The sequence below is a fragment of the Pituophis catenifer genome, unplaced genomic scaffold (genome assembly GCF_029215685.1).
Source record: "Pituophis catenifer annectens isolate HBS135680 unplaced genomic scaffold, rPitCat1.0.hap2 SCAF_4, whole genome shotgun sequence".
NCBI lineage: Eukaryota > Metazoa > Chordata > Lepidosauria > Squamata > Colubridae > Pituophis > Pituophis catenifer.
Genome location: NW_027256884.1, coordinates 3,263,884 through 3,282,295, shown reverse-complemented (window position 1 = coordinate 3,282,295; position 18,412 = coordinate 3,263,884). Strand labels below are relative to the sequence as shown.

The 18,412-nt window shown below is 44.7% G+C and overlaps 1 protein-coding gene across 1 annotated transcript in view; it reads right to left on the bottom strand.

Annotated features, from left to right (window-relative positions):
* Positions 1 to 453: 453 nt before the first annotated feature.
* Positions 454 to 18,412, bottom strand: part of ELF1 (E74 like ETS transcription factor 1) — an 88,795-nt gene continuing 70,836 nt past the window's right edge. The window contains 6 exon segments of the mRNA XM_070943325.1: positions 454 to 2,220; positions 6,476 to 6,937; positions 8,027 to 8,219; positions 9,996 to 10,079; positions 11,987 to 12,142; positions 14,650 to 14,757. Coding sequence (XP_070799426.1) covers positions 1,590 to 2,220; positions 6,476 to 6,937; positions 8,027 to 8,219; positions 9,996 to 10,079; positions 11,987 to 12,142; positions 14,650 to 14,757 — 1,634 coding nt within the window. The 3' untranslated portion in view covers positions 454 to 1,589.

The window sequence follows — 18,412 nt, the reverse complement described above, 5'->3', positions numbered from 1 at the left end:
ATGTTTAATTTCTCACTCTTGATTCTTAACTCGGCTTGATTTTAAGCAACAAGGACAAAGCTTAAAGCAGGGGTGAAATCCAGCAGGTTCTGACAGGTTCTGGAGAACCGGTAGCGGAAATTTTGAGTAGTTCGGAGAACCAGTAGCGGAAATTTTGAGTAGTTCGGAGAACCGTCAAATACCACCTCTGGCTGGCACCAGAGTGGGGTGCGAACGGAGATTTTGCAGTATCCTTCCCCTGCCACACCTACCAAGCCACAGCCAGAGAACCAATAGTAAAAAAAAATTGGATTTCACCACTGATTTAAAGGCCTTTTTTTTCTGGCCAAAATAATAAAGACTTCTGTATCTTAAATCTGATTCCTTCTTGCAACAGGGTATTTCATTACGGGTCTAACTTATGAATGCCTACCTTATGAATATCAGATTTCAGACTGAGAAAGACAAACATACCAGGATGTTGTACTTGATTTATTTTCATGATAAACCAATTAAAATACAAAAAAGAGGAAACAGCTTCAAGAGGTCCCACAATTTAATTTTTTTTTCCTTTTAAATACAAATTCACTCTGCAATACATGAATACGTATAACTTTAGAGCTCTAAACATAATAATCTTATCTGTATCTATAAAATATTGTTCTATGGAAATATCTTTTTTTTATGAAAAAAAATCTTTTTGAGAAATTAAATTACATATTTACAATAGAAAAGGTACTTTGTAGAAATATTTTAATCTCAAAATACTTGGGTTAAGTCCCATATACTTCTATTTTTTTTTCCATTTCCTTATAAAAATAATTGCAAAAAAAAAAAAAAACAATCAGCGCATTTTTTTATGCCTCAAAAGGTTTTAAGTGGTCTGAAAAATAATTGCACCTGTAGTCACAGCTCCCGGTTTGGCGAGCCGCTTTATCGAAGATATTGTCCATCTTAGAATAGAAAATATATAGGAAATAGAATGCATAAGTGGTGGTAAATCTCTTGTCAATAGATAGAAGGGAAATGCTTCTATTTGCAAAATGATTTCTCACTGGGGCAAAAGGCAACTGAACGAACGAAGACCCGATCGCCCGTTGCTTTATAGATCCATATAAAACAAAATATATTCTAAGTACATTGAGTAAAAAGATCTTTGGAATTTACTAAAAAAAAAAAAAGTCAGATAATGGCATAAAAAAAGAAACACCCTCCTGAAATTAGCTATTGCTTGAAAGCACTGATTACATTATTATGCAAGATAAGACAAATAATACAGGGAGTCTAAGAAATTTAGAATTTTTGGACAGTGATCAAAGAGAGAGAGAGAGAGAGAAAAGATTAACTGCATGTTCCTTCATGCTTGCCTTTTTCTTTTCCGAAACATAATATTTTATACGGCGGAGGAAACCACAAAGCTGGAAATCAACTCTACAGCGTTACTTCTAAAATATAATTTGAGAATTTTTTTAAAAAAACAAACAAACAGAAAAAAAGTAGCTTTATAATGCCTGGCTTGCTTTGGAATCAAAAGTTACATACACAATTGGTAGAGGCGTCCTCATCACATTCAGGAAAAGAGCAACGGTAACGTTTAATTTTCTTCTTGGTTACTCGTAAGGGCTGGGCGGCTGGAACTGTTCGCTTTCCTCCTTGATGTGTACCGTGGGAGGGAACCCGTTGGAAGAGGAGACCATGACGACAAACGGCTGCTGGTGGAAACTGGTCTCCAAGAGTTGGTCGTCATCCCCCCCGAGTGAATTTTCGGATTCCGATTTCACCGTCCCTTGCACAATGGCGGTTTTGGCTTCCGGCGCCTTGATCACCGAAGTGATGACGGCATTGGAGGCCTGACCGGCGGCCCCGTGGGAACTGCTGGGCGTAAAAGTTACTACGGAGGCGGCGGTGCTGAAAGACGGGGAGGAGGCCACGTTGACCGTCCCGTTGCAAATTGTCTGGACGTTGCTGGTGAGGACTTGGTGGACCTGAGCAGGGCTGAAAACGATGGACGACGGAGGAGAGACCGGCTTGGAGGACTGCAGCACCATGTTCTCTTTAAGGACAGTCACGGGCTGCGATGAAGGGATGGCTTGTAGGATAAACTTCTGGGGTGTGGCCGAAGAAGTCGGATCCGCGCTGGCTATCACAGTGGTTAAAGGCACTGTCTGGAGTGTTACGGTGTGCAGTTGCTGGTTTCCGGGAGAGACCACGACGGGAACCTGGCCTGAGGCTTGGATGGTCCTATTGAAGTAAGACAAATAATGTAAGTCAGAACTGCCATTTTACGCCTGCTCTTCGCATTCGCTGGCTGTCAGTCTAGGAGGAGGGCAGGGTGGGATGGGGGGAAAGCTAACCTCTCGTTCAACTTCAAAGTCACCCATCTGGGAATGGCATGCAACTCCACACCACCCAGTCCACAATCGAAGAGACCGTTCCCAAAACACTTTCGTTGAATAGCATGGGACAATGGGGGAGACCAGCAATGGGAAGGGACAAAGAGGGAAAAGTTAATTGGGGAAAGTTTTGGCACGCGAATCTCAGTTCTGTCTTTGCTATACTGTAATCCACTTGGCTTTTAGGAAAGTAAGCCTTTCACACCGAAGGGAGTTGAGGGTCGTTCTTACTTAAGAGACCAAATTGGGGCAGGACTGACGGTATGAGACTGCCGTTGATTATTATCCAACACAAAATGTATTGTAATATTAACAGTTAAGGCATGCATTAACTATGACGTGGGACCATCTTCTTGATTTCTCTAATTTCCTTCCTTTCTTCCTCCTCCTTCCCTCACTCCCTCCCTTCTCTTTCCTTGCCCCTCCCTTTCTTCCTCCCTCCCTCCCTCCCTCCTCTTTCCTTGCCCCTCCCTTTCTTCCTCCCTCCCTCCCTCCCTCCTCTTTCCTTGCCCCTCCCTTTCTTCGCTCCCTTCCTTCTCTTTCCTTGCCCCTTCCTTTCTTCCTCCCTCCCTCGCTCCCTTCCTTCTCTTTCCTTCACCCTTCCTTCCTCCCTCCCTCCCTCGCTCCCTTCCTTCTCTATCCTTCACCCTTCCTTCCTTCCTTCCTTCCTTCCTTCCTTCCTTCCTTCCTTCCTTCCTTCCTTCCTTCGATTTGTTCTAGCCTTTCTACTTTGGAGAGTCATGAAACACTTCTAGATCAATGGAGATCAAGGCCGCCCCCAGGAAAAGTACATCTTCAATGAAACGGAGGCACTGACAACAATCTGCTTTCTGCAGCCATAGAGACTGCTTTCAATGTTCCAAGCTCCGGACCTGGCCAAAATAGAAACACAACCTCTCTGGAACCATGAAACAGAATCAAGGCTTATTCAGATTGGGGCCTTGGCACAAATTGAGTCCTGTTAAAGTTCATACGTCTGTTGTAAAGTCAGTGCCAGGAGCAATTGCACCAAAGCGAGTTGGAAGCCAATGCTTTTTCTTTCTTTTTCCCCTTCTTCTCTACACCTTTCTCTACCCTTTTCCCTCCTCTATTTTTCCTATTATTTGCTTTTGTGTTTTATATTGTGAACTAACTTTTTAAAAAATTAAAAATGTGTACCAATTTTCAATCAAGGGACATGGCAGCTGCATTTCTCTGCTAGAACAGCCAAACAAACTCAACCTTTCTGTAGAGTTCCAGCCGCATCCTAAATTTTTCTCGCAATGGATTTTGGAAAATTTCTTTCTTTCCTCTTAAGACCTCAACTTTTTAAATTATTCCCTAAATTGGATCTGGCCAACTTTTTCGGGTTTTTTTTACTGAATACGGAATATTTTAAAATATTTTAAAATAAGGCAGGATGGCCCCAGCTGGAACTGGAGCCAAAATGGTATACATCACTAAAGAGATGACATAGAATCTTTTCATCATTGCCTCATCCGTCATTGCAGACCGCATAAAATTAGAAGCAGGAGTGAAGTTTTTATGCCTTTGCCCTAAAAAGAGCATGAGAAATAATGCTATATTTAAATGCAAAAAAATAAATATTTGGATTAGATCACTGGAATAATTTGGAATCGCTGGAAAATGGGAATCAACCATGCATGGCCTACTCTGTGAATAACCTCAAATTAAACATTTGTTTTTCAGCTCTCCTGCTCTTTATTCTTAATTAGCTTGATAACTACAGATGAAGCTTAGCTGGGAAAAGAGCAGGCGTGTTTCTGTAAATCCCTTTCTGCCAAAATTAGACCAAACTAGATATCTCTCCCAACAGACAAGTTTGATTTTTGCAACAGTGGTCTTCTATTTAATGCAAGCTGTATTCTTAAGAGTAAACACAATTAAAAAGGGGGGGGGGAGAGAAACAGAAAAATGAGTGTTAGAAAAATCTCTGGCTTCATTTCCTGTTGAATTCAGCTACGGAATTATTTTATTCCCTGCTCTGTGCCACATATAAATTTATATTCCTGCGTCACAGCAATAGCAATAGCACTTAGACTTATATACCGCTTCATAGTGTTTTTACAGCCCTCCCTAAGCGGTTTACAGAGTCAGCCTCTTGCCCCCAACAATCTGGGTCCTCATTTTACCCACCTCGGAAGGATGGAAGGCTGAATCAACCTGGAGCCACTGAGATTTGAACTGTCGAACTGCAGCTAGCAGTCAGTCGAAGTAGCCTGCAGTGCTGCACTCTAACCACTGTGCCGCCTCGGCTCATATCTTGCACACTTGGCCCAAAGGTGCTTTTTTTCAAAAAAGCAACTGGACTTTCTTTGTTTCTTCCTTGAAGATGTTTTGCTTCTCCTCTGAGAAGCTTCTTCAATTCTGGCTGGATGGTGGGGGAATGGAAGGATTTATACTCCTTGCAGACAGTTGGTCATTTGCATCCTTTTAGAGAGTCGTTGAGACCACTTGGAGGTCTTATCTGTGCCCTCAAGGTCACCTGAATAGTACAAATGGGTGTGGAACCTTCCTGGGACTGCTGAAAGGACTGTGTTGTAGACTGGAGATAGATGATGCCGTATCCCTCCCCCTCTATTCAGCAGTTCAAATCTCACCAAGCTCAAGGTTGACTCAGCCTTCCATCCTCGGTAAAATGAGGACCCAGATTGTTGGGGCAAGAGGCTGACTCTGTAAACCGCTTAGAAAGGGCTGTAAAAGCACTATGAAGCAGTGTACATAAGTCTAAGTGCTATTGCTATTGAGAGAGGGCTGTTCAATTTTAATGTAGATGGCCTCTTTTGACCCCCCTCCCCTTTCAAACCAGAGGTCCTCTCTGTCTTTTGAACACAGGAATGTCTTCAAAAGAGTGACCTCTGTCTTTCAAATGCAGATGGACCGCTGAATCAAGTCCTGATGGGTTTGTTCTCCTATGTTATGCCATGCGTTTGGGAAGCGGCTGTTTTGTTTCCCCTATGTACAGATCTGCCCATGTCTCACTGCATTGTATTGCATTTATCACATTGCACAGTTTGTGTCTGGATGTTTTATCCACCCTGTCCAGTTGCCTTTTTAAAAAGTACCTTTTGGGACAACCAGATCAGAGGTCCCCAAAGGCTGATCCATGAACCGGCACCAGTCCATGGCATGCCAGAAACCAGGCCATGGAAACAAGTGAAACCCCATCTGCGGGATGCAGACAGCACGCAAAATCACGCCCACGCCAGTCCACGAAAAAAAGTCTCTCCACGGAACCGGTCCCTGGTGCCCAAAAGGTTGGGGGCCGTTGACCTACATAACCGAGGAATCTCCATAGATAACTTGTAAACTTAAAAAAAAAAACACTAAAAGAACCCAAGCACCTTTATGTTTTTCACAGAGAGAGACCCAAAAATGTAGCAAGAAGATCCCTTTCGCATACGTCTCTCCCGTTTGTAACCCTCAAAGGCTTTTCAGGCGAAGAAAAAGAATACAGTAGAGGCCAAAATTGTGGAAACCTTTTGGGAAAAGTGTCTTTTTGAGGTTTGATGGCTAATAACACAACTTTTTTTTTTTTTTTTTTTGGAGTTTCAAGATAATCCTATTCCACTGCTGGAATGGCCTGGGAATAGCCCAGATCTTAACCCAATCTTAAGCCGGCTAAAGAAACTTGTTAGTCAGAAGTGACCCAGCAATAAAACCCAGTTAATAGAAGCCATCATTCAATCTTGGTTTCACATGATAACAGCTGCAGAACTCAAAGACTTGGTTCATTCCATGGGAAGACGTTGTAAGGCCGTCATTCATGCTAAAGGTTACCCAACGAAGGATTAACTGACAGGTGATCATTTTTGTATATCTTGTTTTTTCTACGTGTTTCTTCTTTTACTGCAACTGCTATTCTAAGAGCAAATCCTTCATAAAACTGATTGCATTACATTCTTGATTAAATCATCTTTCCACTGATATATAATTTTATGGTACTACTCCAAAAAAACCTGGTGTTATTAGCCAGTTTTAGAAAATACACTTTTCCCAAAAAGGTTTCCACAATTTTGGCCACTACTGTACGTAGGATGCGGGGAAAACCACAGTAAAGATCTCCCCGATTTTTCTTAAGATCCGCTTCGATTTTCCCTTACCTGATATTTGGAACCGAAGAATTCAGGGATTCGTCCAGCAAGTTACTGGTTACGGCCGTGTGCCCTTCCTGGATGGCTTGCACCGAGGGCATTAAGTGGACTGTCCGATAAAGCTGAGTGGCATGGGGTGAATGGCTCGACTGCATCGTCGTCAACACTTCGGGGGTCAAAGAAGGCAGGGGCTGGGGTACAGTCTCCTGCTTCAGTTTGGCGGACTTGGCGTTGAAGGGCAATTTTAAAAGGGGGGCAGATCCTTTGGCGCCTGAGTTGGAAGAGGCCTTGGCTTTGGCCACTTGGCTTCTGTTGGCCCCGGGGGTGGAGAGTAAAGAGGAATCCGGAGAGTCTAGGCTGGAGTTGGGATCTACGTCGTCGATATAGATGATGTCTTTTGGCATCTCCTTGAACTGGTAGACCAAACGTTGGCCCTCTACTTTGGCTAAAATGCCTCTTTGGTAATAGTACCTGTTCGAACAAGGAAAACCACACCGAGGGTTTAAGCAAAGGAAATCCACTTCAAAGGTAAATTAAAAGGGGGGGAAAAAGAGTTACTCTGCTAAAGGTTTTCTTTTAGGGCATTTGCAGAACATGCAGTTAATTCCCAAGCGTCTATTGATCGGTGGAAACGTTTTGAGCAGGTTTGTCTGCACCTTCTGAAATATCTTGGCAGAGTCAGTGACGTGGGGTGGCATTAAGTGTCTTCCTTCAACTAGAGAAAGGTCCTTTTCTCCAGTTGAAGCTTCTATGGAAGAGGAAGAGATGGATGGATGGATGGATGGAAGGAAGGAAGGAAGGAAGGAAGGAAGGAAGGAAGGAAGGAAGGAAGGAAGGAGGCTGGAAGGAGGAGGGGGAAGAGAAGGAAAAGGAAGGAGAAGAGAAGGAAGAAGAGGAGAAAAAGTAGAAAGAAAAGGAGAAGAACTGGAAGAAGGAGAAGAAGCAAAAAGAGAAGGAGAAGGAGAAAAAGTTGGAGAAGGAGAAGAAACAGAAAGAAGGAGAAGGAGGAGGAGAAGGAGGAGAAACAGAAGTGAAAAGAGAAGAAGGAAAGAAGAAGAAGGAGACGTGGAAGAAAGAGAAGGAGAAAAAGTGGAAGAAGGAGAAGAAGAAAGAGGAGGAGAAGTGGGAGAAGCAGAAGAAGTGAAAGAAAGAGAAGGAGAAAGAGAAGAAGCGGAAGAAGAAGCAGAAGAAGAAGGAGAAGTGGGAGAAACAGAAGAAGTGAAAGGAGAAGAAGGAGAAGAAGGAAAAGTGGAAGGAGAAGAAATAGGAAGATGAGGAGAACAGTAACTTCTCTATTATGTTAAAACTCACTAACAACTGTCTCACTTAGCCACAGAAGTTTTATGTCCAGTTGTGGTCATAACAGGGACCTCCAGTACTGGATAAACATTTACCTTTTCAATCTGTTCTACAATTCCATTTGCATTTGCCGCAGTACTTCTTATGCACAGTTGAGACAAAGAGCTACAAAGGCTTTGCACCCCAATGGCTTAAAGGTTAAAAGGTTTCCATAGCGTTTAGCGTCGAAGGGAAGTTGGCGTTTACCCGGAATCCACCTACCTGAGTGCTCTGCCCATGGTCTCGTAGTTCATATCCGGTTTATTTTTGTGCTTCCCCCACAACCTGGACACGGCCTTGGAGTCGACTAGCTTAAAAATGCCCTTTTCTCTCTGAGTCCACTTGATGTATTTGGGGCAGGTGGCTTTGTCCTGAAGCAGCGCCAGGAGGAATTCCCAGAGGTAAATGGTGTTTCCTGAAACAAAGACAGCCAAAAATGAAAACTCTTTTGAGTAAAGTTGTGTCCTTATGACACTGAGGGCGAACCTCGGGGGGAGACGGGGGGAGGGTGTCGCACGCATGCGTGCCCACATCCATAATTCTATGTGCACCACACATGCACACAAGACCTCCTCGCACTCCCCCGCTTTTGGCATGCGATGGCACAGTGGGCTCAGTAGGCCCGTTTTTTTTGCCCTCCCCAGGCTCCAGAGGCTTTCTAGGAGCCTGAGGAGGACAAAAACGGCCTTCCCCACTCCCTGGAGGCCCTCCAGAGGGACCGGAAATCAGCAAATGGGCCGTTTCCAGCCTTCAGAGGGCTCCCATAGGGGTGGGGAAGGCCGTTTTCCGCCCTCCCCAGGCTCCTAAAAAGCCTCTGGAGCCTGGGGAGGGTGAAAAACGGGCCTTCGGTCCCACCGGAAGTTGGAAAATGGGCTGTTTCTGGCCTCTGGAGGGCCTCCAGAGCTCGCGTGCCCACCGATATGGCTCCGCTTGCCACCTGTGGCACACGTGCCATAGGTTTGCCATCACGGCCTTAGGGAATTGATGGGGAGGAGGGGCAAAGAAAGAGTTGTGATCTTTGCAGGCTCTGGATGCCATACAGTCTCGCCACCTAATCTCCACCTGATAATGCAGTGGCACAAACAGTGATGGGCATGCCTCGGTACACCCAAGTTATACCTCTGTTTTAGGAGTTGCCCCGGTTGCCAGTTTAGTCCCAGATGTCATTCAGGGTGCCAGTAGTCACCTATTAAAGCCTCCCACAGCTTAGGGCCTGGTTACTTGAGTGTCATCGGTCTCCCATGGGATCTGCCTGGCCAACCAGTAGAGTTGGAAGGCCGGGTTCCTTCGATGAAGGACAAGGGAAGGGTCAAAAGAAGGGGGAGGGGAAGGGGGGGGAGGAGGAGGAGGAGGAGGAGAAAAAGAAGGAAAAGAAGCAGAAAGAGGAGGAGACAGAGAAAGAGAAAAGGAGGAGGAGGAGGAGGAGAAAAAAAGGACAAAGGAGAAAGAAAAGAGGAGGAGAAAAAGGAGAAAGAAGCAGAAAGAGAAGGAGAAAGAAAAGGAGGAGGGGAAGGGGGAGAAAAAGAAGAAGCAGAAAGAGAAGGAGAAAGAAGAGGAGGAGAAGAAAAAGGAGCAGAAAGAGAAGGAGAAAGAAGAGGAGGAGGAGGAGGAAAAAAGAAGCATAAAGCGAAGAAAAAAGAGAAAGAGAAAAGGAGGAGGAGGAGGAAAAAGAAAAGGAGGAGAAAAAGAAGGAGAAAGAGAAATGGAGGAGGAAGAGGAGGAGAAAGAAAAGGAGGAGGAGAAGGAGAAAAAGAAGGAGAAAGAGAAACGGAGGAGGAGGGGGAGAAAAAGAAGAAGCAGAAAGAGGAGGAGAAAGAAGAGGAGGAGGAGGAGAAAAAGAAGCAGAAAGAGAAGGAAAAAGAGAAAGAGAAAAGGAAAAGGAGGAGGAGGAGCAAGAAGGGAGGAAGAGGAGGAGGAGGGTAGCAGTGACTAAAGAATTAAACAGGGATAATCTCCCGTTCATTTGTTGTGATCCTTCTGCTTCACTTCCTATCAAAGACTAGAAAACTCCTGGGTTTATTCCCAGCTCCTCCTCATTGGAGTAATCAATCAATCAATCAATCAATCAATCAATCAAGACAGGTAGTTTATCTCCCTGGGAGACCTTGACTTCTGCTCCACTCAGAATTTAACCCCAAACATTCCGTTGTTATATCTTCCGAAACTCCCCGCCCGCCGTCTCTCTGCTTACCCTTCCCGTCTTTGTTTTTCTTCTTCACAGATATATTGGGAGTCAGGCTGGGCGATTCCGGCCGAGGGACTTTGGGCTTCTTCCCTGCAAAGAAAGCAGCAGTTACAGAAAAATTTCCTAAAGGGGAACTAGGAAAAACAAAACAAAACAACAAAAAAAAGACATTAACCAGTCAAGTCCTTCTTTCTACCACATGTATAGTAAGTCAAATTGCAAGGAGCGTTTAAGCCCCGTTTTGGCATTTCAAGTTTACAATTTTACAGCAAAACAGTTATTTTTTTAAAAAAAAAGAAAAACAATTCTGTTAAAAAAAATCAAGAGTAAAAATGCTAATCGTCGCTAATGTTCATATTAACTTTTTAGGATCTTCCTGGTCTTTCTTCTATCAGGAACGATCACCTTAAATAAATAGTTTGGTGTGATGCAACTGTTGTGGCCTGTTGGCCGCCGGCCCCTCCAGCAGCTGAATCAGAGGAGGAGGAAGAGCCTTGGAGTCAAGGTCAGCATCGAGGCAACCTGGGAGCTCCGAGGGGGAAGAGGGAATGGAGCTGGCAGAGAGAGAGAGAGAGGCAGAGGCAGAGCCTGGGCCGTCTGTCAACCCTCAGATGGAGAGTCAACAGCTCCCAGGTCTGGTGTGGCTGATGAGGAAGAGGAGGAACAGCTGGGTCCAGTGCCTGATGCACAGAAGGCAGAGGAGAGGGGAGCACTGGAAATCTATGGGCCCGTCCTTGGGACGGAAGAGCCACCGCTGCTAGCGAAGCCCCTCCCTAACTCTGGGATAAAAGGCAGGGGGCAGAGATGAATAGGTGTGGCAGACAACTATTCATCTCCCGGCTGGCTGGACTTGTTAGCAGAGAGAGAGAGAGGCAGAGGCAGAGCCTGGGCCATCCATCAGCCCTCAGATGGAGAGTCAACAGCCCCCAGGTCTGGAGGTGGCTGATGAGGAAGAGGAGGAACAGCTGGGTCCAGTGCCTGACACATAGATGCACAGAAGGCAGAGGAGAGGAGAGCAATGGAAATCTATGGGCCGGTCCTTGGGAAGGAAGAGCCACCATGCTAGCGAACCCCACCCTAGCTTTGGGGATAAAAGGCAGGGGGCAGAGATGAATAGATGGGGCAGACAACTATTCATCTCCCTGCCAGACGGATTTGATAGCCTGCGGTGAGAGAGAAACTTTTTGCCGGGGCTGTAGGCGCTCCTGTAGGCACTTCAGAGGGTTTGTCATGTTTGGGGAGCTGGGTCAGAACAGGAATTTAACACGTGGTAGGCTCACTTAAGGACACAATTTTCACATCGGCACAAACATTTATGGGGAACTCTCCATGCTTGTTTCAATTTAGTTTCTGAACGTTTCGTTACCATACTAGGTAATGGCATCAGTGGGGCTGTCTTGTCCTATTCTCCTGAGCTTATAAATGTCTTGTGTCTAAGCTAAGGAGAATAGGACAAGACAAGACAAGACAATCCCGCTGATGACGTTACCTAGCGTGGTAACAAAATGTTCAGAAACTAAATTGAAACAAGCTTGGAGAGCAAAACCCCAGCCAAAATCTAGGAAGGAAGGAAGGAAGGAAGGAAGGAAGGAAGGAAGGAAGGAAGGAAGGAAGGAAGGAAGGAAGGAAGGAAGGAAGGAAGGAAGGAAGGAAGGAAGGAAGGAAGGAAGGAAGGAAGGAAGAGCTATAGGAATAGTACTTAGGCTTATACAGTATACCATCCCAATGTTGAACAGCCCTCTCTAAGCAGTTTACAGAGTCAGCATCTTACCCCCAACAATCTGAGTCCTCGTTTGACTGACATCGGAAGGACGGAAGACTGAGTCAACCTTGAGCCGTTCAGGATCGAACTTCCTGGCAGTGGGCAGAGTCAGCCTGCAATCCTGCCTTCTAACCACTGCACCACCGGGACTCCTAGTTGTCCTTAATACTTGCGTGTAAAAGTACAATAACTTTAAGGCATTTCTTTAGTACCCTCTTTCTACTTCCTTCGTTACCTCTTCTCTTCTTTGGTTGTTCGGGTGTACTGGGCGATTCAGAAAATGCCTCCTGGATTTGATGAACCTCCACTACTTCTGGGATGCCATCCAAAGTGACCGACACGTGAGTGATAGGAGCAGCTTCGACTTCATCCTCGGCTTCAAATACGTGGGCTTTGGAAAAACGACAGGAGAGTAACTAAATCTTTGTAAAGATTCTACTAGACATTGTAACAATCAAGCGGTGGGACTTTTCATAGGCGAAGTCTTTTATCTGACTGACATAAAAAAGTCAAAATAAATACAGGTAGCCCTCGACTTAAGGCCACAACAGAGCCCGAAATTTCGGTTGTTAATTGAGAAGGAGATTAAGTGAGTTTCGCCCCATTTTACGACCTTTCCTGCCAGAATCACTGCCGTTGGTAAGTGAGGAACATGATTGTTAATTGAATCTGGCTTCCCTGTGGATTTTGCTCATCCAAAGGTCGCAAAAGGGGAATCACGTGACCCCAGGACCCAGCAACGGTCGTAAGTATGAACCAGTTGCCAAGCATCTGAATTTTGATCACGGGGCTGCTACCAAGGTCGTAAGGGTGGAAAACGGTCGTAAGACACCTTTTTCAGTGCCGTGGCGACATTGAACTGTTGTAAGTCGAGGACTTCCTGTATTACATTTATTTATTTATGTCATGTATATCTCATCTTTCCTTTGAGCGATCAAAGGATCATTTTATCCCACGAAATAATAATTCTCTGAGGGTGGATAGCAGGGGTGAAATCCAGCAGGTTATGACAGGTTCTGGAGAACCGGTAGCGGAAATTTTGAGCAGTTCGGAGAACCGGCAAATACCACCTCTGGCTGGCCCCAGATTTGGGGTGGGAATGGAGATTTTGCAATATCCTTCCCTTGGAGTGGGGAGGGAATGGAGATTTTGCAATATCCTTCCCCCAGGAGTGGGGTGGGAATGGGGATTTTGCAATATCCTTCCTCCAGGAGTGGGGAGAGAATGGGGATTTTGCAATATCCTTCCTCCAGGAGTGGGGAGAGAATGGGGATTTTGCAATATCCTTACCCCAGGAGTGGGGTGGGAATGGGGATTTTGCAGTATCCTTCCCCTGCCACGGCCACCAAGCCACGGCCACCAAGCCACACCATGCCCACCAAGCCACGCCCACAGAACCGGTAGTAAACAAATTTGGATTTCATCACTGGTGGATAGTCTAAGAGATCACGATGGGACAAAATTCCTAAGGGAACTACACGGCTAAGAGGGAAATGGAATTTAAATCTCCCCAATCGTAGTCCTACACGCAATTCTGATTTTTCTAAGTCGTCGTTTTAAAAGTCACTTTCGGTTAAGTTATTTTTGATTCTTTGCTGCTTCGCCGTAAAAAAAAGAGGAAATAAATACAATTTTATTTCCACGAGATACTCCGGCTGGCGTAGGAATAGAACAAAGGGTTGAACTCAAAAGTCTAATCATTCTCCCAATATATCATTATTGAAGTGACTGATGCGTGTAAATATGCGCGAATCAGAACAAAATAAAGATAAATGAATCAGTAATAATTTGGACATGTAATTGCCCTGTGATGCAAGGGGAAGGGGTGGAAAAAAAGAGCGTTTTATGACTTTTATGTTAAATATTTGAACACGCTCCAGTCAACACTATAAACATTTTCACATTTCATTAATTTAAATGGGAATTCAAGCTTAAGAAATTTAATTAATATAATTTTTTTAAAAAACACACACACAACCAGATTAAGAGCTTAATCTTGCTTTTTCTTCCCCAGACTACCACCATGGAAAAGGATATGCTTAGAAACCTGAAAAATTTACCAAGAAATGAATTTTAAACCGGGCCTGGGAGCTCAGCAGACTAAAAGCATTGTGATTAACACCAACTGTCTGCAATTACTGTAAGTTCGAATCTCACCAGGCTCAAGGTTGACTCAGCCTTCCATCCTTTCTAAGGTAGGTAAATTGAGGACCCAGTTTGTGGGGGCAATAAGCTGACTTTGTATAAAATATACAAAAGTATGAAGGCTATTGCTTAACGCACTGTAAGCCACCCTGAGTCTCCGGAGAAGGGTGGCATATAAATGAAATTAAAAAAAAAAAAATTCTTCCCCAGCTTTTACTAAAAGGCCATTCAAAACCTATTCAGACAACCTGCTTAAAAAGTAACACTTCTTCTTCTTCTTTTTTTTTTTGCAATGTCTTTGTTCAATAGAGTTTTGCAAAACCATGTACAATTTCTTATTTTTTAATTTTTCTGTCCTGGCTGAGGTGCTATCCCTCTTGAGCAGGGGGGGGGTCCTCAAACTTTTGAAACAGGGGGCCATTCATGGTCCCTCAGACTATTGGCGGGGGTGTGTGTGTGCGGATTAGCTAGGTGGGCGTGGCTAGGTGGTCATGTGACTGGGTGTACGGTGCTAGGTGGTCATGTGACTGGGTGGGCGTGGCCAATTTAGCAGTCCATTAAACAATACACACAAATTAAACTTGCATCCCGTTTTTGGCCTTCTTGGCCTCCAGAAGGTAGGGGGTCTAGCGGGCAGGTGGAGTGATGTGGGCAGGGCAGCCTCGTGGTCCCGCGTGGGCAGGATTAACGGCTTCGGCGGGCCATATTCGGCTCACGGGCCGTAGTTTGAGGACCTCTGTTCTTGAGACTCACCTGATCTTTTCTCGTCCAACATCGGGCCCGGGGAATCCATGTTGAGGAGAGCCTCAGCCGCTTCAATGGTTTGCATGGTCTCGTCTCCATTATGACAGGATGCTTCCACTGAAATTCAGGGAAATAGGGAGAGGTGAATGAAAATAATGAAATGTGATGCGACACCCAGAAAAATGTGGCAAACTTCACTTAATCCTCCAGGGAACGAAGGAGGAGGAAAAGGAGGGGGGAGGGGGAGGAGAAGGAGAAGGAGAGGAGAAGAGGAGGAGGAGGAGGAGGAGGAAGAAGAAGGAGGAGGAGGAGGAGGAGGAGGAGGAGGAGGAGGAGGAGGAGGAGGAGGAGGAGGAGGAGAAGGAGAAGGAGAAGGAGAAGGAGAAGGAGAAGGAGAAGGAGAAGGAGAAGGAGAATTAGAATTAGAGGAAGAGGAAGAGGAAGAGGAAGAAGAAGAAGAAGAAGAAGAAGAAGAAGAAGAAGAAGAAGAAGAAGAAGAAGAAGAAGAAGAAGAAGAAGAAGAAGAAGAAGAAGAAGAAGAAGAAGAAGAAGAAGAAGAAGGAGAAGAAGACATCTAATGAAAAGAACAACTAGGGCTGACATGATAGCAGTCTTCCAATATTTGAGAAGCTGCCCCAAAGAAGAGGGAGTCAAGCTATTCTCCAAAGTACCTGAAGGCAGGACAAGAAGCAACGAATGGAAACTCACCAAGGAGAGAAGCAACCTAGAACTAAGGAGAAATTTCCTGACAGTTAGAACAATTCACCAGTGAAACAACTTGCCACAAGAAGTTGTGAATGCTCCAACACTGGAAGTTTTTAAGAAGAGATTGGAGAACCATTTGTCTGAAGCGGTGTAGGGTTTCCTGCCTAACCAGAGGGTTGGTCTAGAAGACCTCCAAGGTCCCTTCCAACTTTGTTATTCTATTCTAATTATCAGAACTGAAAAAGCTTCTTGGCTGAGAAGCGAAACGTCTTCAAGGAAAAACAAAGGAAGTCTAGTTGCCTTTTGGAAAAGCAGCTCGGGGACATCTTTTCAGTCTGCCTCTGTTCCACGTCAGGGCAAAGAAAGTGATGGTTCCTGACCCCCAGCCTGTAACTCAATTAGTTATTTTCAGGCACTCCCGACCTTGTTCAGATTATTAATAACTGTTTCACTGCTGATGGTTAAATAACTTTATTTCATTACTTGATCGTCCACTCGTTTCTCAAAGACCAAAGAGTGTGGTACATTCGATTTACAACTTAGTGGACATAAAAGCTAATGCACTGTATATAGTCATCAAAAATTCGAAGGTCCTTGAGGTGAATTTCCAGGTGAGGTAGTCCTCGACTTACCACCATTCATTTAGTGACCATTAGAAGTTACAACGGCACTGAAAAAAAAGTGACTTATGAGCGATTTTCCACACTTACAACCGCTGTGGTATTCTCACAGTCCCATGATTAAAATTCAGAATGCCTGGCAACTGGCATGTACTTATGACAGTTGCAGTGTCCCTGAGTCACATGATCCTCTTTTGCAAATTTCTGACCAGCCAAGTCAACGGGGGAAGCGATTCGCTTAACAAAAGTTGTAAAATGGGACAAGATTCACTTAATAAATTTCTCACTTAACACCGTAAATTTTGGGCTCAGTTTTGGTCGTATGTTGACGACTATCTATACCGCATATTTCAGCTAATTATCATCATCAACATCATCTTTTAAGGACCCCATAATTCCTTGCAGGGTGGAGTCTGGGGAACTGAATGGAGCTAGCAGAGTGTTTTACTGGCCAGATGCCCTTCCTGTCACCAATGAGGAGTTTTGTTCGGCAGATATATTCTCATCGTGCCCAAAGAGAGAAATATCTGCCTCTACCTAGGATCGAACTCACAGCCTCCTGATTGTGAGGCGAGAGCTCCACCTCTAGGCCACCGCACCACTCCCAGCTAATTATCTGGTGGGCTCACTTAAATGCTATCAGGATATTGTTTATAGACTTCCTGACCGCAAAAGGAAGGGCCTTAAGTCCGCATTTCTGCTGACTTAAAAATAAAAAAATAAAGGTAAGGATCTGAGAAAAATAAATAAGTTATCGTAGCAAAGACACCGCACTGAAACCACTGGAATTCTGAACAAACAGAAGCAGAGGCTGTAATCTCAAAATTGATAGGTCTCGCTTAATGAATTTGTATCGCCTCCTGGAGTTAATTTGTCTTTGTCCTTTGAACAGGTAATACCCAAATCGTATCACAAACTCGCATTTGAGCAGAATTTAAAGTAGGTCGCAGTGCCGTATATTCCAGAATAATAAATGTAAAAACCCCTAGGACTCAAAATACTATTTTTCCGGCTCATGCAAATCAAGAAACTCGACCTCCAATTTCATACTTTAAAAAAAAAAAAAAAAAAAAGCAAAACCCGAACATAAATATGGATTTATGGAACTGTCGTTTTTTTCAAAGCAAGCAGAATTAAGCACTCGGGCCCAGTGGGCAAATACGGTTCCTCAGTGTAAGCATGGAGAACTTTTACAAAGTGTAAGTCTCATGCTTAATGCAGGTAGTCCTTCCTTCCTTCCTTCCTTCCTTCCTTCCTTCCTTCCTTCCTTCCTTCCCCAATGTCAACCTACCTTTCTTCCTTCCTTCCTCCCACCCTCCCTCCTTTTCTTCCTCCCTCCCTACGTGTCTGCTCTCCCTTCCTCCCTTCCTGCCATTCCTTCTCCCCTCCCTCCCTCCCTCCTTCCTTCCTTCCTCCCATCCTCCCTCTTCTCTTCCTCCCTCCCTCCGTCTGTTCTCCCTTCCTCCTTCCTTCTTCCCTCCCTCCCTCCCTCCCCCTGCCATTCCTTCTCCCCTCCCTCTTTTTCTTCCTTCTCCCTCTCTCCTTCCTCCCACCCTCCCTTTTCTTCCTCCCTCCCTCCCTGCTCTCCCTTCCTCCTTCCTTCCTTCCTCCTCCCTCATGTCCTTCTCCCCTCCCTCCTTCCTCTTTTCTTTCCTTCCTTCCTTTTCTCCTCCTCCTTCTTCCCACCCACCCTCCCTTCCCTCCAATCTCTTCTTCTTTCCTCCTCCCTTCCTCTCCGTCCCTCTTCTTCTTCCCACCCTTCCTTCCTTCCACTCTCTTCTTTCCTGCCTTCTTTTCTCCCTCCCTCCCTCTCCTTCTCCTTCTCCTTCCCTCCCTCCCTTTCCTTTTTTCTTAGCAAAGAGCAAAGAAATTACCCACCCACCCCCAAAATGCTGTTGCAGCAACTGCCTGTTTTCAACTACACAAACAGTGTTAGGTAAAGAAATACCTCTGGAAAGATGACCCAACGAGTCACAGATTGTCTAGTTGCTGTTAGAAACGGGGGGGAATTGGTGCTGATGGATATGTTGTTTTCTTTTCAAAACGCTAAAATATTTTTAATAAACAACTTATTCATTTTAACCTATAAATAAATATCCTTGTCTGCTTTTTTTTCCCCCCCCACTACTGACTAGCCAGTCAGAATTTTTTTTTTTTTTTTTAATGTCTGGTGGAGGATTTTAAGGTTACCAAGACAGGGTCTAAGACTAATCTAAGAATATCGTATTTAGAGCACACCGAGAGAATAAATATTTAGAAGGAGCTGAACAGGCACGCAGGGAAGCTCAAATACTAGTATCACGAACGGATATTGACAAAGATACTAGTAATTCAGCTGATTTGTTTTCAAAATTTAATAGCTGCCAATTTACAAAAGAAAAAACTACTGCCAAGAGAACAAAGTCAGCCCGACTTAACACAAAGGGGAAAAAAAAAATCAGAGGAAC